This window comes from Rhopalosiphum padi, chromosome 1 (assembly GCF_020882245.1).
Source record: "Rhopalosiphum padi isolate XX-2018 chromosome 1, ASM2088224v1, whole genome shotgun sequence".
NCBI classification, from domain to species: Eukaryota; Metazoa; Arthropoda; class Insecta; order Hemiptera; family Aphididae; genus Rhopalosiphum; species Rhopalosiphum padi.
The window spans coordinates 14,418,812-14,440,890 of record NC_083597.1 but is presented as its reverse complement, the minus strand read 5'-3'; the positions used below and the strand labels follow the sequence as shown (position 1 = coordinate 14,440,890).

General features: G+C 25.7%; 4 protein-coding genes across 7 annotated transcripts; 2 read left to right on the top strand and 2 right to left on the bottom strand.

Annotated features, from left to right (window-relative positions):
- Positions 1-53: 53 nt before the first annotated feature.
- On the top strand, positions 54-1,433 carry LOC132918391 (ubiquitin-fold modifier-conjugating enzyme 1). The gene is made up of 5 exons (XM_060979593.1): positions 54-231; positions 294-442; positions 519-650; positions 713-880; positions 1,023-1,433. Exons 2-5 carry the CDS (start codon positions 326-328, stop codon positions 1,104-1,106), a joined length of 501 nt encoding a protein of 166 aa, XP_060835576.1. The 5' UTR covers positions 54-231; positions 294-325; the 3' UTR covers positions 1,107-1,433.
- Positions 1,434-3,453: 2,020 nt separating this feature from the next.
- Positions 3,454-4,769, top strand: LOC132918390 (B-cell receptor-associated protein 31). Its single transcript, XM_060979592.1, has one exon. The coding sequence runs from the start codon at positions 3,861-3,863 to the stop codon at positions 4,500-4,502; it is 642 nt and encodes a 213-aa protein (XP_060835575.1). The 5' UTR covers positions 3,454-3,860; the 3' UTR covers positions 4,503-4,769.
- Positions 4,770-6,181: 1,412 nt separating this feature from the next.
- On the bottom strand, positions 6,182-14,116 carry LOC132917490 (centromere protein J). 2 transcript variants are annotated; one of them, XM_060978254.1, is made up of 8 exons: positions 13,627-14,116; positions 11,552-11,646; positions 10,946-11,270; positions 10,039-10,874; positions 9,819-9,971; positions 8,376-8,887; positions 7,510-7,705; positions 6,182-6,670 (listed from the first exon to the last, which is right to left on the bottom strand). In XM_060978254.1, the coding sequence occupies exons 1-8, from the start codon at positions 13,829-13,831 to the stop codon at positions 6,536-6,538; spliced, it is 2,457 nt and encodes an 818-aa protein (XP_060834237.1). In that variant the 5' UTR covers positions 13,832-14,116; the 3' UTR covers positions 6,182-6,535. The 2 variants fall into 2 exon arrangements, with proteins under 2 accessions (XP_060834237.1, XP_060834238.1); XM_060978255.1 differs by having other exon boundaries at positions 11,552-11,610.
- A 1,524-nt stretch (positions 14,117-15,640) lies between these two features.
- On the bottom strand, positions 15,641-19,918 carry LOC132917968 (bifunctional peptidase and arginyl-hydroxylase JMJD5). Of its 3 annotated transcripts, XM_060978990.1 has the most exons (9): positions 19,788-19,918; positions 19,492-19,569; positions 18,715-18,857; positions 18,499-18,652; positions 18,286-18,435; positions 17,216-17,433; positions 17,002-17,151; positions 16,752-16,923; positions 15,641-15,830 (listed from the first exon to the last, which is right to left on the bottom strand). In XM_060978990.1, the coding sequence occupies exons 3-9, from the start codon at positions 18,748-18,750 to the stop codon at positions 15,745-15,747; spliced, it is 966 nt and encodes a 321-aa protein (XP_060834973.1). In that variant the 5' UTR covers positions 18,751-18,857; positions 19,492-19,569; positions 19,788-19,918; the 3' UTR covers positions 15,641-15,744. The 3 variants fall into 3 exon arrangements, with proteins under 3 accessions (XP_060834973.1, XP_060834974.1, XP_060834972.1); XM_060978991.1 differs by lacking the exon at positions 19,492-19,569; XM_060978989.1 differs by lacking the exon at positions 19,788-19,918 and having other exon boundaries at positions 19,492-19,775.
- Positions 19,919-22,079: the final 2,161 nt, after the last annotated feature.

Genomic DNA, 22,079 nt, shown 5'->3' with positions numbered 1-22,079 from the left:
GTATACTATACTATACTATAGTATCTATATCCGTGGTGGCCACTACAACTCAGATGCACATGGTAATGTTTATGAGTGTTATCATTTAATCAGTAATTTCGTATTTGGGTACGTTGTAACTTGTAAGTTATAACTTAGTACTTACAATTACAAACATTCGTCGTGTCCAAGTACCACACTCCCACTGCAACTCTTTCCAAGCGCGATCTGGTATAGCCGAATAGATAATAGGTACTAGGTGTTGAATTCCAAATAAATGAAAGTTCATCAATAATTCTTTTTAATAAATTAAGGTCATCAGCGCGCATAACTTTGTATTCAAATCATGGAAAACACCAAAAAGGCTCTGTCATCAATACCGCTCCTGAAGACTAAAGCCGGTCCCCGAGACGTTGATTTGTGGCCACAAAGACTCAAAGAAGAATACCAATCCCTAATTCAAGTAAGTGTAAATGATATTCTTGTCACTCATGACATTTATTTATTAATTGAACATTTATTTTTAATAATATTTCTAGTATGTTCAAAATAATAAAGCAGCTGATAATGATTGGTTTCGTCTAGAGTCAAATAAAGAGGGAACTAAATGGTTTGGAAAGTGTTGGGTGTTTCAGAATCAGTTAAAATATGAGTTTGACATAGAATTTGATGTGAGTTGTTTGAATAAATAATTATAAATGTATATAATTATTTTTATAATACTTGATTTCAGATTCCCGTCACATTCCCTTCAACAGCACCTGAAATTGCATTACCTGAACTTGATGGTAAAACTGCCAAAATGTATCGAGGTGGCAAAATATGTTTATCTGACCATTTCAAACCACTATGGGCTAGAAATGTACCTAAATTTGGTATCTCTCACGCTTTAGCACTTGGTGTAAGATTTTTTTTTTTATTAATTTAATTTTGTTTTTTTTTAACTATAAACCTTAATCAATTTAATTAAGAACAGAGTAATAACTATTTTATTTATTTTGTTTTATCTTTCTAAAATATATTTGTTTTTTGTTCTATTGTAGTTGGGCCCATGGTTGGCTGTTGAAATTCCAGACTTAATTGCAAAAGGAGTGGTTAAATATAAAGAAAAAGAAGAGGATAATTAATTAAATTTCAATTAAGAAAAAGTGATTTTGGAATATTTTTAGTTAGGTTAATAATACTTTTTTTATTTTATAATATTAATTTTAAAATAACTGTTAGACACTCAAGTAAACAGTTATTTTTAAAGATTAACTGCATTTAAATTTTCAAATGTCTAATATTTATGTATTATAAAATATGTCTTAAAATAATTTATAACAATTATTTAGACAATATTATAATATTCTTAAACTTATTTTTTTAATCGTTTAAAATTATTGATTCTTTGTATGATTGTTAAATATTTATTCTACTTGTTTATTAAAATAATATAAGCATATTTTTTTTTCTTTTTAGTTTTAATTAATCTTTTTTTTGTCGAAACACTATTGGTTAAAAAAATATTTGGTACAATTTTATATTTTGAGTAAATCATTGAACATATTAATTTTACAATGATATTTGTTTGTGTATGTGTAGTGTAATAACCTATACTTGATAAAAAGAAAAAAAAATGCTTTAGCAAATTTGAGCTAGTTTGTACTTTAGGGGCTAAATAATTAAGAGTTTTTCAAAATAATCAGGAAAAATGAATAAAACATGAAAAAAACGTAAATTTTCACACAAACCAGTTTTTGAACAAAATCAATTTTTTTTTTTTTTGATGTAACTCAAAAACAAATAGCCATAGATAGTAACAAGTGCATCAAAAAGTGAAATATTTATATCTATGATGAAATTTTTCAATTACTTTGCTCTTTTTTTAGCTATTTACAAATAAAAACAATTTTTCTCCAGTTCAAAAGCTTTTAAAATAATAAAACTGAATACAATATTCCTCATTAGTTATTCATATTTATAGTAATAAAATTATAAAATATTGAAAATACATAACCCTAATATATTTTTTTATATGGATTCAATCTTGCAATTTTGTTTTGATGATAACTCCAAAAGGTTCCTCAGCCAGGAAATTGAATTTTGTTTTTTAACTGCCAGGTGCGGATATAAAGGGGGGATAGGAGCGAGAAAATTTCTATGTACACCACTGATAATAATTTATATACTTATTTGGCTATTTATAGTATTTAAACAATTGGTATTGACTTTTTAATTAATTACACCTTACCATAAAATTGTGTGAATAGGGTCTTGGTATAAATAAATAATAAACTAACTTACTAACTTATATACTCACTACTTGCTACTTATTAAATATATTAATTATATTATATAAATAATATGTTAAAATTGTCGGTTTGTATAATAAAATTCATAGTAATATACGTTAAAAGTTTTTAGTTCTCGAAACTAATATTTTTTTATATTATTATAATAATCATTAATTATTCTTTAAATAAGTATTTACTACTATTTATCTTAACATTTCTATAAGTTTATAACAATTAATTGTGCTTATACATTTTTCCAAGATTGTTTGGGTCGTCCAGACACTCCAGACGTTTCTGTATGAACTAGGTATGACAAAAAAACAAGTTAAATTTTGTTAAAAATTCCTATTAACCTTTTAGCCGGTCTTGGAATTTTTAATTTTGACCCCTATATCGGACTATATTGTATGTTTGTACAGTACAAGCTAGAGTCCCTGGACTTAATTTAGTCAATTTTCTATCAAAAATCACCCCCATTGTTGAAAATCTAAGCAATTTTTCGACTAATTATTGAGTAGGTAAAAAAAAAAAAACAATACACATTGTAGAATCATTAAATTTCATCTCTCCGCTCAGAATCTTAATTATGAAATAATAAATTACAACTGTTTAAATTTTACAGTCTTGTATTCAGAATTATAGATTACATTCTATATTACAATATTTAAATAATTTATTATTCAGTTGTATTATGAAGATTACATCACGTCAAAACAATCTCCACACACAAAAGCAGAACACGGTACGTAATGTACTTTGGATGCGCGGCTCAATCATAGACATTAGGCTTTATTGCTTATATACTATCTATTAGTACAAGGTACTATGGCCTATAGGGGGCCTAATAATTTTCTTCCGGAGAACAGGGAGTCACGGCTCGACCGGTTCCTAAGTCCCAAATTAGTACACCCGTAATAAATAAAATGAGAATTGAGAATCGAGTGAATCGACACTAACGTTTTGTGTAAATACGAATTAATAAATACCTGTTTATTACAGAATATTATTTACAGACAATTTACAGTTTTACTGAAGTAGTAGGAAATAAATATTAATAATTAGGTACCTAATATGCTAATACAGTAATACGTAGATACCTATTCGAAACTTGCTGACGGCTGATTTGTCGCGTCCGATTGGTCGAGATACCAAGCTGCACTGGGCAGTACGTGTATCATAATAACAACATGACTAATATTAAATTATTAATATTATTATGTTTTCATCTTAGTCATCCGCGTAGTATCATCACAGAATAGATAAGTGAGAATTATCGCTGCATAAGCTTAATAATTAAGTAGGTATTTAAATATAATATCACTAAATCAGTCGTTCTGCGTTCATTCTTTCGTTTTTTGTCAGTCAACCAGGTACGTCCTTGAGGCCGCCTACTTACCGGTACTATTAATTTTGTCTTCGTGCTTAATACTTATTCGTCGAAGCGCGTACTACATCATTACAGTTACCGATATTTTTTTTATTTTGAACGGTGTCTTGACACGGGCCGCGGTAGAGAATACATCATAACGTTATAAGACCCTTTTCGTCGGCGGTCGCTCCGAATCAGATTTCCGCCGTAACCTCGTGCAATCACCCTTTCACACGATGAGTCTCCAGTGGACGATTATCGCGACGTTTTTGTACTTTGAAGTGGGCGTGCTGATGTTGTTCCTGGTGCCGTACATGTCAGCCAAGCGCTGGAACCGTCTGTTCCGGTCCCGGTTCTATCAGGCGCTCAGCGCACAGGCCCAATGGTACTTCACATTCTTGCTGATGATTCTGGTTTTGTTCCTGTTGGACTCTGTGCGTGAGATGCGCAAATACTCCAACCCGGAGCTGAACGACGCACATCAACACTTGGACCACGAAATGCAGGCCAACATGCGACTGTTTCGCGCCCAGCGCAACTTTTACATTAGCGGCATCGCCTTATTCCTCAGTTTTGTCATCAAACGTTTTATAGCCCTGGTCACCCTGCAAGCGTCGTTGGTGGCCCAAAGCGAGGCGTCACTGAAACAAGCGCAGAGCGCCAGCGCCGCGGCCAAGTCTTTGTTGACACGGGACGATAATGGAGACGGCGAGTCTGAAGTGTTGACTGAACTTAGAAAAGAACTGGAATTGATCAAGGCTGACCGTGATGCGATCAAGAGTCAAGCCGAATCTGTCTCCAAAGAATATGACAGGCTCATGGCAGAACATGAAAAACTTCAGAAGACTGTTGGTAATGAATCAAAGAAGGATGATTAATCTAATTTATTTAACTATTAGGCATAAGTTTTAAGTATTTTAAAAATTATGCTGCATTTCTGAATTTAAACTTCAAACTATTTGTTCATTTGTTGGGGTGTATTTTTTTTTTTTTTTTGTGACCTAGTAACTAACATTACTAGAATTGTAAATCTCATAATTAATCATTTTTGGGATTGTAATACATGTAAAAATATTTAGGAACTTAATAAATAAATTATTTTGTTGTACTTATACTATTAAAACATTTATTTTTTAAACTTAAAATGTTTTTTCTTCACTTATTATTGTCATTGTCTTGTAAAAAGTGAATAAATTGATTTGACAGTTTGTGGGTGATTAATTTAATTTTACTTGCAAATTAAATGTAAAATATAATATAAATTAAACACTATAAAGAAATCAGAGTTAAACTCCTTTTTTAAGAAGATTTTTTTATGCCCCAATTAACTTAACAGAAGATTTTATAAAAAAATCTACCTTTTTTTAGCATGGTGGCACTGCACACTACCATATTTTGGTTATAGTGGTAATTTGAAGCAAAACACCAAAACAAGTATAATTATTTACTACTAAATTATATAAAATATAAAAATAATACATTTTCAATGTTGAATAGAAATGTTATATAAGTTTCTGGTTACATAGTATAGTTATTTTATTGAAACATGTTAGGGGGACTTAATTGTTAATTTATTTATTGAAATAATGAGAGAGTAACTACATTAATCAACATTACATTTTAAAAGAAACTATAAAATACAAATTTGTATTAATTTTGTTAAAAGGAATTTTTTTAATTTAATTGCATTAACTAAAATAATGTTAGATATAACATGTATAAACGAGTTTATAATATTAACCTACGTGTATAAAAATCTATTTAAACAATTCCACTTAATGTTATACTAAGCTATTTTATTTATTTAAAAATGAGTTAAATTAACATTATTCTAACTATAATAATATATAGTTAGTAAAGATAGTTAATATATAAATATTATAATTAATTTTTAGTTGGAAAATAATATAACGCTATTTTAAGTACTTTTGTATTTTGGTAATAAAAAAGTAAACTAGCAACATTTTCATTTTGTAACTAGTAACATAACTTAGTTATACTTCAAGAGTAACTTACCCACCCAACACTGTTAATTTGCTTATACTTACATATTAACAAGGTAATAGCGTAGATAGAGCTCAATCTAGCGGAAGGGAGCTATTTAAAAATTGTAATACACCTAAATTATCATGAGGAATTCAATTATTATTTTATTACTTATATAGGCTATAATTAATACATGACCAATAAAAAAATTCCAAGGGGGTCTACACCCATGACCCTCTCCTCGATTACCCCACTATAACTAGGTATCTATTTAATATCAATAACACAAAATTAGAGTAATTTTGTTGAAATTTAAATACACAAACAATAGGCAATTATAATAATGAAAACATAATTCACTAGAATTATCAATCAACTTTCTAAGACAAGGAACGAGTAACAGGATATTGTATTCTATCATTGCATTAATTTTTTAATACTCAAAGTTTAAATATAAATTTTAATTAATGCAATTGTATTATGAACAAGCTAGTTTTTGATTTATATGTTTCAGATTAGCATAAAACAGGCAACATTAATTTAGCCTCAGACAAGATGTTAATTTACACCATTATGCCTAATGACTTAAAATTTGTTTATTAAAAAAATATTGCATATTGAGTCCAAAAACTATACTAATTAAGTAACAAATAACAATAAATTTGTATAATGTAAGATAACTGTCATTATGTTATAAAGTAAATTTACAAGTAGTTTACACAAAATTATTAAGTACAATCATATAAAAATACACATATTTATCGTACATATATAAAATTAAAAAAATGTATCAAAAAGTAAAATAATGTATTTTAAATACTCAAACTAACTATCGTTATAAAACATATAAAAATAATAATAAATAGAATAAAAATAAGAAAAATTTAATTGAAGGATCAACAATTTATATTAGCTTATAAATGTTCTAAGACGATATACTAGTGTCCAATATCAAATTACCATCCTTGTCCTTTTTTCTTATTCTACCATCAGGATATTTGGTTTCATGTGACCCATCTGGATAAACAATTTTTGTTGTACCATCAGGATATTCTCTTTTCTATAAAATTTAAATACATCGATATTAATGATATTAATATAAGTTCAATGTTATGATTAGGGCCCAGATTTATATGTATTTATGTTTTTTTTCACAGTCCAAAAAATAGCTAGATAGTTAGAATTTAGTCAATAGATCTGAAATACAAAGTTTTATTTTGTCATTTTTCAATATGTACACCATATTGAATCTATATTTTAAGATTTTTCTATAAAGGACGGTTATAGTTATATTTATAGTCAACACAATTTCTGAAGGAAACCTTATTTTATCTGTTATGTTATTAGTATATTATAGAAATTCTGTCAGGACTAATTATCTGTAGAAGTCTATTATAGTAAGTTTCCGTGAGCTATATTTTAGTCGTGTTTCATGTGTTGTTTGTCACGATCCGAGGGTAAATAATTTTTTTCATTAAATTTCATTTATTTATATATAAAAAAGCACAAAAATTAGTGCAACAACGTTTAGTAAGCTTAACAAATTTGTTGCTGAATATAAAGGTATTTTTTCTACAGATGACTCAGTTTTATTCAGCTTATAGTTTATTAATATTATGTAAAAATATTGAAAATAATGAAATTAAAGATTTTAATTTTTAAGGTTTTTAGAGCATATAATTCCAGGCTCTAGTTATGATAATTAGTTACCTAATATTTTAGGTCATTTAGTACTCATACAAAAAAACATATCTAAATCTAATTATTAGAGATACAACATACAACTTGTTTATATAATATATGTATATGTTTATGTAAGAATGAAATAACTTATACAATGTTCATCTATTATATTATTATTGTATATCTACCAATTCAAATAATGAATGATGAACATACCTTGAATTCTTTGGTGTGTATTTCTCGTTGGCCATTTAGTAATACCAATTCACGATGTCCATTTGGATCCACTGTCAAAACTGAACCATCCAAGTAATTCCAAATTTCCTTATGGTCTGGATACACTGTATGCTTTTTACCGTCTACATATTCAATTTCTACTTTTCCGTCTTTGTAATGCTTTTCAGTTTGCCCGCTATACAAATAATATTAATATACAACATGTTCAAATATAATAAGACTTCAAATATGTGAATCATAAACATATAGCGGAGTAATAATGTAGTGGTTGTTGTACCAAACTATTACATTGTTGTGAGGTAGTAAGATTATGTTTTTGTTACCACAAATATTTTTAATGAAAAGCTGTATGAATAAATTGAATATTTTAATAATGTCGATTTGAAATTAATTTAGATATACAAATTAATATTTGATAAAAATATTGATATTGAATAAGACTATCACATAACTATACAGACACAAAGCTCAGAAAACTTACTAAATCAGATAAAACATGATTAAATCACATTATTTCTAGTTAAGTTGAATTATTTTATTGAAATTAATAGCTACATTAAGTTAAAATAAAATAACTCAATAAGCATATAAAGTTTTTAGGAATAGTATGACAAATATATTTTTATAGTTTGTAAGACGAATGTGTTGGTTAAATTATTATTGAATTAAATTATGATAAAAATATTTTTTTATTTAATCTACTATTGATTATAATGTGTTCCATTACATCAATTTTGTCTTAAAGTATTTTCTAACAGACTAAACAGACCAAACAAATATAACTAATTACACCACTTAAGTGATTATAAAAATGTTTAGCATATAACTTTGAATATAAAACTTACTTAGGAAATTCAATTATCTCTAGACCAGTATTGTATGTTGTATGGTATGTTTTGTTTTTAGCAAAATAATAACGTTCAGAATCATCTTTTGTTTCTTTTACATCACCGTTATAATAAATTACTTTTACATTACTGCCATCAGAAGAAATTTTTTTTAGATTACCATTTGAATACAAAATTTCTTTACGCCCATCTTCTAAAACAGTCTCACGGATTACACCACAATTACTACTTTGAGTACTGTTCGATTCATTAATATCATTTTCATTATCACTATTATGAGAGAGATTTTTGGAAAACAGATTTTCATCCGAGGACAACTCGTCAGACGATTCATTATCAATAGTAGTAATTAAAGGTTTCCTCAATATAGACGCAGGAACGTTTTTAGTTTTAGGATCAACCATAGATGATATATCATCCGGTGATAGTTTACTGATTTCTGTGTTAACATTATGAATAATTTTGGTATTCCTTAAAGCTTGTTTTTCAAATGGTGTTTTAAATGTAACCTGAAATGAAAACCACCAAATTGTATTATAATTTAATAAATATAATATACAGTATAATATAATATCTAGGGAATACTCAATTACTTATCCAAAATACATTATATTGAATCAAGACTATTGACAATCTAGACATTTTACCTAGGGGTAATCAAATACACGTTTAAAAGAATACTACATTTTTAACCATCTCAATGCACGCATCACAACTTTTATTTTTTTAAATAATAAGACATAACATAGTACACTATATTTTAGTTTGCCAATTTTGCAAGTTATTCGTATTTCACAATTAAGGTATAAAATAAAATATTTTTGAATAAAAGCCATTTTAAATTTAAGTTACAAATACATTTTTTTTCAAATTATTAATAAAATGTTTAATTCTGTTCTTACATATTAGTTTGTTTTTATTATTTAAAGGTATAAATTATTTTTTATTTAAAGCACTTTAATTAAATACTAAATATTTTATCAAGATATTAAAATTACAACAACTAATAAATTATCATAATAATATTATTCCAAACAACAGAAGGTGTTTTTGTTAAAATATAAAATGTTCTATAAATTTAAATTGCTCATTTATAAATTAGAATATACATAATACATGTATAATATAAAAATAACCAGTCATTCACCGGTAACACCTTTTACTAAAAATGCTTTAAGCTTTTTAATTTCAATTTTTTTTAATCTTTATAATTTAGATAATTTAATTTTGGAGCTACATTATTTTGTTAAATCAAAGTTACTTGAAAAAATATGGCCACCCAAAAATTGTATTAAAAATAGATGTTTCTATTAAATTAAAAGATTCCAATAAATGTATATTTAGGTATCCACTATAGCTAGTTGATTCAATACAGTGTAATCTTGTTAAGTAATTGGATGTTCCAATTTTGGATGAACACCTAGTATAAGATTGTTTTACTTTTTTATTCGAGGACATTTTCCTTAATAATTCAAGTTCATTGCGCAAAGCAGTATTACTATTTTCTAATACTTTCATCTGAGTCCTTAATCGAGCTTGGCCAGTTGCCCATCTAGATTCTTTTTTATTAAATTCATCTTTTAATTCTGTTAACTATAAATTAAGATACAATGTCAACATTATTAGTATAAATTCAAAATTAAATAACATTAAAACTAACTTGTTCTTTTAATTTTTTTATTTCTTCTCTCTCTTGTCTATTGGGTTTATTTCTCAATTCTCTAGTATTTTTCTCAAATAAAACTTTCTCTCTTATGAATTTTTTTCTTTCTTCTGCCAACATTTCTTCTTGATTTTTTTTTTCATCATTTAATTTCTTTAAAAAATCTTCTTTACCCTTAAAGAATTTTTGTCTTTCAACCTCAAATTCTCGTTGCAACTTCATTAACTTAGTGTTTTCTAACCGAAATGTTTCGATTTCAGATTCCAATTCTTCAAGTCTCTTACTTAGTATTTCTGTATCAAATGATTGATCAAAGTCTACATTTTTCATGATTTCAGATTTTTTAGAATAGTTTTCTAAATATTTCTTTTCGTTATCCGTTAAAATAACTGTATCAATTTTTTTTCTATTGTTATCTTTTTTGTTACCATTTAAATTTTTATCTTTTAGTGCATCTTCTGTTAAATCTAATGGATCACATTCTTGGCTAGAGTCTGAATAGGAATCGTCAGAATCATCAACATTTTGTCTAGGAGTGGATGAATTTATTTTATCAAAATTTAAAGAACGAACTAGTCGTGATGCTGGTAATTCTCTATTACTTTTGGAACTATGTCCTCTTTTTAAGAGTTCACAGACAGTAGGTGATGATGCATTTAAATCAGAATTGTTTGCACGTTCCTCTAATATTTCAAATGCACGTAATTCCCTTTGTTCTGTATTATTATACTTTTCTCCATTATCTGAATAATCTTTAGGCTCATACCTATTCCAAGAATTAGTTACTTCAACTTTTTTTAAATCTAGACGTGTACTTTCAGTTGGCTTAGTAACTGAAAACAAATGTATAAAATAAAAAATAATATACATTTTTAACAAAAAAATTATTTTTAAGTTAATTTACCTATTTCTGTTTTTGGAAATGGTTTGACTTGATTCAAACACTTTCTTGGTACTTTAATTTTGGATGGAACTGATAGAATTGGTTTCTTAAATTTCAATTTACCCGTTTTCTTTTTTACTTCTTCTATATTTAAACCATACCTAGCCAGACCTGTACCTCTTTTTAAATATGGTTTTTTAGGTTTAATAGTTTTGTATTCAATTTCATTTTTTAATTTTTTATCTTCATCAATATTAGTATTACATTCTACTGCTTTTGATTTGCTAATTTTATCAAAATGTTTATTGGGTGATAATATTGCTATGTCATCTCTTGAATTAGAAGCCTAATTTAAATTAAAAAAATTATTAAAAATCAAACTATCAAGTTTTAATGGCGATTACCTATCTTAATTTACATATATTTATATATAAATAAAATAGTAATACATATATGTACAATTTGTTCTGCATACAAAATTTAAAAAAAATAATTAATAAATTAGTTTTATTTAAATATAGCATAATATATTTTTCAAATAATATTATTTAAATTATTTTTGCTCATTATATTATAATATCATTTATTCAAATTTATTAAATTTGGACCCTAATAATTAATACTAACCGGTGAAGAAATTATATCTTTTTGGTAACCAAATTTTTTCAATAGTTCTTCATCTATTTCTGAAAAAGAAGATACCCTATCGTCATATTGATTTTCTGTAATAAATAAATAAATAAAAATATTAACAAAATATTTAAAATAGAACTTAGCAAATTGAGGTTTAAAAACATTTAAGTTCTTAATTCTTAAAAAAAAAATTAATCTCTTTAAAAACATTTCACAAAATATTACATGAATGTGTATAAAATACAATTACAGTGTCCCTTAGTAAAGAGGACTATTGAATTAACAAAAACGCCAGATCAGTAGAGGTTAATTGAAAAACAAATTTTACTAGTACATCATAAGTATGTTGCACAAATTTTATGAAATATATAACTGTATTATATGTTTATATATTATTATTATTATACTGTATTTATATTATTATTCTGAACTCTGAAGGAACAGGTCTTAAAACAAACATCAACTACTATTTTATTTGCAAACACTATTTGACACTTTTTACAGCTGCATAGGCGTGCACAGACTTTAATTTCCGATCAAGCCTGGAAAAATTAGTGTCCCAATACTTAGACAGTGCCCCTAATTTTTTTTTAACACATTAACATACTACATATATTTTAATTGTAAATTTAAAACTGTATAAAATGTATATACCTATACAAATAGAATCAAGTTGTATGTGCACACAACATTAATGTAGGTACTTGTATATTTTTAAAGTTAAAAATAAAATACATATTATATTAATACATACCTACCTAGCTAATGCATATTTTATAAGTAACTATACATATAAACTTAGTAAGTAATATATAAATGTATAGTTATGTAATAATTGATAAATTAATTTTACTATTTTCTATAGGCGATAGGCCATTGTCTATACTAGGTTTAGAGTATAGACTCTTTAGTACTTTTATAGGTACTAGGTAAATATTTTGATATTTTATGCACTATGTTATAGTCAGATAAATAAATCAATAAAAATTATGTAATGGTGATACAAATAATTTTAATTTTATTTCACTATTACGACAAATACAATTTTCATGATCTCCACGAATATACACAAATTTGAAATTTTACTATGCCCTTAAAATGATTCTGGTCAAGCGGCGGCTAGACCGGTTCACCCCATTTGTACGCCAATGGCTGGACTGTGGAACATGCAATGAACATAGTAAAGGAATCCTTGGTAGCATTGTTACACGGTAGTATGATTTTACAAATTGTATTAGTTATTTGCTATATTATGAGTATTATTAGTTACTACAAAAATAGTAGGGTGAAATTACTGGATATACTAGAGCTAGATTACTAAAGAACATTGTATGATAAATTACTTATAAAAAAAAAAATAATAATCTAGGAAAAAATAGTGTTTAAATTAGGTATTTGTAATATAATAATTTTCAATTAACTAAAAACAAAAAATTGTAAAAAAAAATTGGCTAGATTAATATAATCTGTTAATATAACAGCTAAATTTCAATTTTATTTTATAAATTATAAAAATTTATTTATTTCTTAAAGAAAGCTGACATATTTACTCTTTATCCAACATTACATCTTACTTCAGTTTTGCAATAAAATATTAATTATTAGGATCTTTTTAGTCAAACTATAAAACTGAAAAATTATAAATATATTAAATATTCTTATACTAAGTTTCATAAACAATCACAAAACATTTAATGAATATGAATGAATAATAAAACTTGTGGCCAATCATATTTTAGTGAATCATAAAATGGATCAATGTTTTTAGATGAATGATGACTATTACTTATTTATTTAAATTTAATCATTCACTTGAATTTTTATAATACTTACAATTTTATAACTTTGTAGATACTAATAAATGTTAAATGCTAAATTAATCATGTATTATTAATTTTTTTTTTATAATGATACAGTTTGTTAAGACTTCAACCATCGTATATTTTCTATTTTAACAATTAAATCAGAATTTTTATTACCTTACTTTTTAAATTATAATATTATTTCACATGAAATATACATATATATTTTATTTTGATGTTTATTTAAACGATAATACAATTATGTACCTTGTAAATTTTCTGGAATATCGAATGATCTTAACACATCTTCCATCTCATTAGTTAATGTGTCCATAGTTGGATTTTCACATAATTTTTGCTGTTGCGATTCTTGCCAGGCTTTTAATTCTTGTACACATTGCATAACAGTAGACATATTAAATTCGGAACCATAGTCCTTCATTAGATCCATTATGTCACAATTTGTACTCATTTCACATATAAAAATGGGGGAAAAAATTGTTAGAACCTAACAAAACTACTGGTTTAATGAATACGCAGTTAAAAATGTATACATTATAATACACAGTGGATAACCCGTTTGATTAAAATTATAAAAACACCTTCGCAGGTCTAAAGCAGATGCCAGATAGGATGATTAATATTTGATAATAATAATTTAACTAATGTCTAATACATAATATTTATGTATTTATAATGTTTTAGACGTTTTAGTTGCTTAAAATTTAAATAACAAACACAAGTTTTAACAAAACATTGTTATCAGACACATTTTTGGCGGTAATGATAAACGTCAATATGCCAAGATAAAAAGTCCTAGTTCAAAACTAGAAATATTAAACATTTTTAATGGCATAATATTGTGTGATATTATATTAATAATATGTAACTACCTATCCAGTTCAGACCACCTCCCCCGAAATTTTTTCTTGAAATAACTAATAAGATTGAATAGGTTTAAAATGTTTAAATGCCTATTATATTTAAAACTTGTATAATATAACGTTTAACTCTACCCCCCCTCCCAAAATATTTTTCTGGCTACGACCATGATATAATAAACTTTATTATATCATGGCTACGACCTTGAATGTATGTATAATGTTTATACTATATAGCCATATAAGTATACGGTCCTTTAAATGTTTTAGCATATAAATTTAAAAACATCCAACTCTTAAAGATATAAAATTAGTTTTTTTTTCTTTTGAAAAAACCGTTAACAGGTAGCCGTAGCTACCATAAAAAAATCAACATTTTTAATTTTTAGTATGCCTATATTAATCCGACAACATGCATTATCAATTATCATACATGTGAAATTCAAAAGTCAAAACTAAATCCTTCACCTAGAGTAAAATTAAAATAAAGTTGTTTCAAAAAATGGGTTTTACGTGAATGTTGTATTCAATATTGAATTATTAGAGAAGGTATCGAAACTATTATTGCTTTAAAAGATTAAACGACAGTCCCTTAAACATTCTAGCATATTTGTAGAAGTCTAAAATACACCATTCACTAATAAAATTTACTTTTTCAACGTTTTTATGTAAGTTTGGCAACACACCTTATGACTTATCAGGGATGTAAAATTTCGAAGTTGAAAACTTACTCCTTCACCCAGATTATGTAGAAAATATAATTTTTTCAAAAAAACGGTTAGCTTTATTTGTAATTGTCTCGCGAATACCCTTCACTCTTAAACTTTTAAATTGACGTAAAATAATTTTTTTTTAAACTGTCAACAGGTAGCCGTTTGCCTTTTCTATCAGAAAAAAAATTGAGTGTTTAACGTTTTTATATACGTATTACGTATATTATTACGGTTTCGGAAACACACCTAATAGGATATGACGTGTAGTTTCAAAATTCAAAACTTATTCCTTCAGTGAAACGCCATCGAGGTGGCATAAAATAATAGGATCATCACACGTACGTATTGACTCGTGAACCACGGAAACACAGCGGTGCAGACTTCTTGACTAGAAGTTATAGGACCAACTAAGTGGGAAAAGTTCAAGATAGAACTTCTTCAGACGTGATTTACTAGTTAGAGAAAGCACCTTTACGTCAGTTTATATGTCATGATTTTTCGAATTTTTTTTTACCTTGACTTCTTTGCAGCTCTATACAACATTTTCTAATATGCGGCCCCCTTCAATAGGAATTTAATTAGTTTATCTATAAAAGTATATCGTATATCATAATATTTAGTTTGATTTATGTACTCTAGAACAAGTGATTTTAGCTTTTAGGTTAAATTTTAATCAAATAACAAACAGATATTTATAGTGTATTTAATTGCATTTCAATTATCAATGTAGTACACAATTTAACAATAACATAATTTCAAATGAATAAAAATTAACAACTATTGATTTTAACTTATATCCACCAAAAACTGACAGAAAAACTCACTGAAAGAGATTCCACTCTATGCCACCAACCAGACGGTATAAATAACATTTCACCTAAAAAATATACAAAAATATATATATTTACAATTATACATAAAGTATATAAGTAGATACACATATAAAGTTTAGACTGCTGTTAAATGTAAAAATAAAATTGCATATTTTTTTTAATAAACAACAATAAATTTTAAAATATAATTTATATTCTTATATCAGCATTAAACATTATCATGTTTGAGAAAATACAATTGATTAACATTAAATTACTTATACAAATAATATGATTGATGATTTCCAAAATTTTGGCAACTAAAACTAACATAGGTAAAATTAATTAGGATAAAATTGATTTATATTTTAGATATTCAGAGGTAAAAAAAAAAAAGTTGTAAATTTTTAACTGTATTATTATAAATGTAAATTTAGACAATAGTTATGTCAGTTATGTGAATTATACTTTAAACTATGGGCAAAATATGAACTCCCAATATTATAATACATGACGTTTAATATGCATAATAAATAAAATATAAATATAAATGCTGTGATGATGATTAATGTTTCATATTACAGCAGATTGCCTAATTATTAATATGAGTATTCACTTTTCAGTATAGTACATTAATACAACAGCTACATTGGTTTTGTATATTTGTGGTATATTATAACAAATTACTCAGACTAATAAAGTAGAATTTATTTAATAAACACAATGTATTAATTATTTTAAAATTTATTATTATTATTTAATACGATTTGCAAAAAATTACAATAACAATAACAAATTTTAAAGTCAATGGGCTGTCAAAATTGTTCGTTCATTTAAATTATGGTTACATATTTTAAATAATTTTGCTTGTTTTCATAAATTTTTAGTTTTTGGGGGGAATTTACATTGCCTACGATAGATTGAGCTATATATTGTAATAAATACTAGTTATTAGATATTATTAAATAAATGTTTTTAATTTGTACCTTCTTTTAAAATACAATGTGTTGCTTTGACTTGAGAGAAATTGGGAAATTGACACAAATCAGGCTTAACTGGATCAACTTGTGCAGTATTCTTAAGAAATTTATCATCGTGTGGATATAAATACTCAGACCACTTTGGATCATACAAAATAATATATTTTGATCCTACAACCTATAGTTAAATAAATATATTTATTAAATTCATAAAGCTAGATTTAATCAATACAATATACCTATATAAAATACATACTTGAGCCAAAAAGTTATTTTTTGGATCATAATGTGTAGGAGACACTGTTCCTTTAGGACCTAACCATGCATTTATGTCAGGCTCAACTCCATCCACGTCGGTTAAATAACAATACTCTGGGACTCTAATATCATCTTTCAATTCTGGAATCTGAAAATAACAATCTACTGTCTCAATGATTTTGTTAATTCTTTTATCACTTATCTCAATTTACTTGATTAAAAAGTTGATGTTGTGCAAGGTATGTTGGTTTTTCACTTTCTTGAACAACATGAATATTTATGAATTCTTCAAGTGTTATTAATTTTTGACTCCAATCAGCATCTGCATAAGACGAACCAATTTCAACAGGAACTAATCTAGCCCCAGCTAATTTTATAAAATAATTTAAATCTTTCCATTTATTTGTAGCAGGCCAGTGTTCCATATTGCCTGCAAAATTGTAAATCAAATAATATTATATTTAATGAAGGTTTACTATTATTTTTTATTACACAATTAAGAGGATGCTACACTCGCATGTATTATCTCTACTTTACTAATGCATAACATAGATAATTCAGAATCCATTTTATGTTGTTAAATATTAGAGTAAATTTACCAGGTATCAAACTTTTAGATAAATATATAATCTAGGGCGTCTCATAGTTTTATTAATATTATAATCTTAAAGTTGTAATATTTTACATAACTTTAACTCTTTTTAAAATGATAATATCAATAAAATCTTATGTCCTATGATATACCCTAGATTATATTCTTATTTTTAAGTTTGATAATAGGTAAATTCACTTTTATATTAAAGTTAGTAGCAAAAAATTGATTATACTGAAATCAAATTTGTTATGTTGTACGCTTGTACGTTTGCTAGACAGAGACAACATACACAGTTATAGTGTCTTTTTAACAATCATTTTTATAGGAATTAAAAATTTTTATTGTAAAATATACTCTAAATTTGAAATAGTGAATCCTAATAGAAAGTATAAATAGAAATAATATTATAAATCAAATAAAAATAATATAATATTTTATAGTTAAACAACATATCCTAAAATTGATTTGAATTCATCTTACATTTAAGAATGTACTTTACACATAAATTAATTGAAAACCAACTCATTATTTCAAAAACTGTAGGTTATGTTTTCTGTAGCTATTTTCCTAGACAAAATATAATCTATAAATGATTTACATAGTATAAATGTAATACATCATACGAACATGTTCAGTGGGGCCCATTATTTTCTTGAAGAATAAATAAAAAAAAAAATTATAATTAACCTGTGATTTTAATAGGTTTTTTAGATTTAAGATAATCTCTAAAAAATGTTTCTAAGGATGGTTGATGTAGTGTTGGAACATGATCACCAATTTTATGAAATGCACAACTGTTATTTGATCTGCTATTGTCACACAATTTAACCGGAACCTCTAAAAAAACATGGTTTTTTGTTACATGACCATATTATCCAAAGTCTAAATTAATTTTTATACCAACAAAAGTCTGCTGTAGAGCTTTACACAATAATGATGCAACTATAGTTAATTCATTTCTAAATGCATTGCCCATTAGTAACCCCATATCAATTGCTTTTATAGCTTTTTTCAACATTCTTTCATCATTGGCAGTTTTTAATAATAATTTGGTCTAAAATTAAGAAAATAAATGTTAAAATATTAATATTCTAAACATAAATTATTACTAATTACCTTGAGTAAACTAGCATGAGAATAAAGTTTACGCATACCATCTGGAGCATCATTCCAGGAACCAGTATGAAGTGACTCCCATACTTTTTCTAAGACAGCTTCAATACTTGATAATGCAACTTTTGAATTTTCAGTAAGGGAATCTAAAAATTATCATAACAATTAATTAAAATTATTCTGTTACTTCCATTCAGTTATCTACTTAAGATACTATAATATAATATAATATAATATACTACATTCATGTTTTGAATTTATAAACCAATATAGTATTAAACTGCAAGTATTAATAATTTAAACTTTTTACAAATTAAATTGTTTTTGGATTTTTTTTATTAATAGTTTATGCAAAAGATTTTTGTTATTTGAATGTTTAAACAATAGTTTATATTTGCATATACATAATCCATAAAGTTTATAGTATGGATTAAATTATTACCCGAATCAAACATAAGTATTGATAACATTCATTACCTATTACATTTGGATCCGGAATTATTCTGGATACATAACCGAATTATAATTGTTAAAATAACATGTTCTACATATTAAGTAATCATTAAGCATGTACTATAGAACCACTTGATACTAAAAAATTGTTGTTTTAAATATTTGAACATAATAACATGCCAGAACTCACAAATCTTCGCATTAATAGTGTTTAGTAAAATATAAATATAAAAATATATATTATATACTGTTGACTTTTATACTTCAATATCATACATTAATTTTTGGTTTTAAACTAAAAATCATCAACATTTTCTAATTCCTTACCATTCAATGATTTCTGAAATAAAAAATCTAGCGATTGATGCACATTACTATAGTCATATTCAGCAGACAAAGATGATTCTAAATGTTGTAATACATCATCAATAATAATATTCATAATACTGTTAATCAATATATTGGTAGTAGTTGCGTTACAATATATTCAAAATTTAACAATAAAATAATTTTTAATTTTAACTATAAAAAATTAATAACAACAAAATAATATATTGAACGTGAACCTTTCAAATATTCCATAAATATTAAATAAATAATATAAAACAAACTTTCACACTAACGTCATGAAGACTAATCGTAAATAGTAAAATAGTATTTATATTTTAAATTTTAAATAAATAATCTAGATTGCAGACTCGACAATCGGTAGACTCACTAGACTCCAGATTAAATTATAAATTTATAAGGCTTTATTATTATATCTGTGTACTATATAATTCACAAATTTGTGATAAATGATAACGTCTATCAGTATTCTTTTATCAGTTACAGCCACATATGTCTACATCACGGATATCTATATCCGTGGTCTACATTATACAGATAGACATCGGCTGCTGTGGTCACGGATAACATAATAGGTATCATTATATTTGAAACGATTTTTGCCATCGTATTAAAGAATACACTTTTTATTTATATCCCATTTTCTTTATCTTGATGGTTTTAGTAAACTGTTTGATCTCGCCAGTTTCGGTACCTCAGCGAAAAGGATTAGGACCACCAGTTTTTAAAAACAATGTATTTCGAATTTTTACCTAGTACAAACTAAAATACAATTCCCTAAATTTAATATTAGGGGAAATCAAATCAACTCGTACATGCATACCTACCTTTTAATAGCTACATAAAGTAAATCTCGAGAATCAACTCAACAGCGCATTACAGTCTACAACCCCTGTCTCAATTATGAAAGGAATGCACTTTTTTATAAGTACGTAAAAGCTATCACTGGTTTAACGAATTTGTTTAAAATAAATATAAATATTTATTTCAAATTTTCAACTGTATATGATTTGATTTTGCAAATACTTTTTTCTTTTATAAAGTAATAAAATTTATATACGTAGCCATCCATGCTTTATATTTTTGCATAATTAGATTTTTAATTATTAAATTTAAATGAGCTTTTCTTTAAAAGTGATATTAATATATTATTATTATTATATTTTATTTACTTACTTGCATAAGTGGCTTTGGCTTTCAATAAAATTATTTTTACTTAAGGTTGATTACACTATTTTATATATAGTTATTACTGTAGGGCTCGGATTTATATGTATTTATGCTACCAAAATTTGTACATAAATATGTGCTAAAAACATCAAAATATGTATTTTACTAATATGATTTATGTATTAATATTTAATTATATAATATTTCCATATGAGTTTCTAATGACACAAATTATATTTTAAATACATAGTAAAATTATTAAAAAAAAAGGTATTAAAATTATCTTGATTACCATTTATGATAGCATGCCTTTTTTAATTTTCAAATTCAAAATATTATTGATTTGGTCGTAAAATTGCATTATACCGACTAAATGACCTTTTAACCTCCACTGATGTTATTGGACAGTATATAATTTTGACTATGTCTGAAAGAGTAAGTTATATCGGCCGTAGATTAAGTTCAATAATTGGTATTGTTTTGTTCTTTTGGAAACATGGGAAATTGTCTATATTATCGTATTGAAAAATACAATCGTATATATAATTAATAATTACCTATTAATTAATCGTAAGTGAACAAATTGTCGAAATAAGTAGGAAAATGAAATTATTGAGAAATATGTAAGAACATGTAAGTATTTATGGCAAAATATATAAAAATATGTAAAATAAAATATTGTTCATTTTATTGGAAATTCCTTGAAACGAATTTATCACTCACCTAAATGGCTAAATTAATTTATCAAGTCACAGTAAAAATATGTATTTACATATAAATCCGAGCCCTAGTTGTTAGTTATACTTAGATACTATCAAGTAAAAGCAATAGCTTAAAATTAAGTAAATAAATAAAAAATCATTATTTTTAAGATCAATACGTTCATTGCTCCGCTCAGAGTTTAAAATTAAAATTAAAAATATAATAATAATTTACCTACCTGAATATACCTATATGATTCCTAAATAGGTATTATATTTATACTTATTACGTGAAAATAAATATGTATAAGGTGTACACACACACACACACACACACATATATATATATATATTTATTAACTTCTAGTAAAAACTATTCAGCTCGATAATTATAATATTTATTAAAAATTAGGTAACTATTACAGTTCAACAGTTAATAAGTCCCTAAAATTAAATACAAAATAATCAATTAGAATAAATAGATATCGACGATATCGTTATCGATGAATGAACATAAATGGTAATTAAGTTAATAAGGTAGAGATCATTTTGACTATGGAATAATATGTGAATATGTCACTTGTGAAGTATGGTTGGTGGGAAATGAGGAGATTAATTAAAGTTGAGAGTTCTGAAATAAATTTGGAAAAAATGTTATCGTTTATGGAATTATTGGATAATACTATAATAGGATAT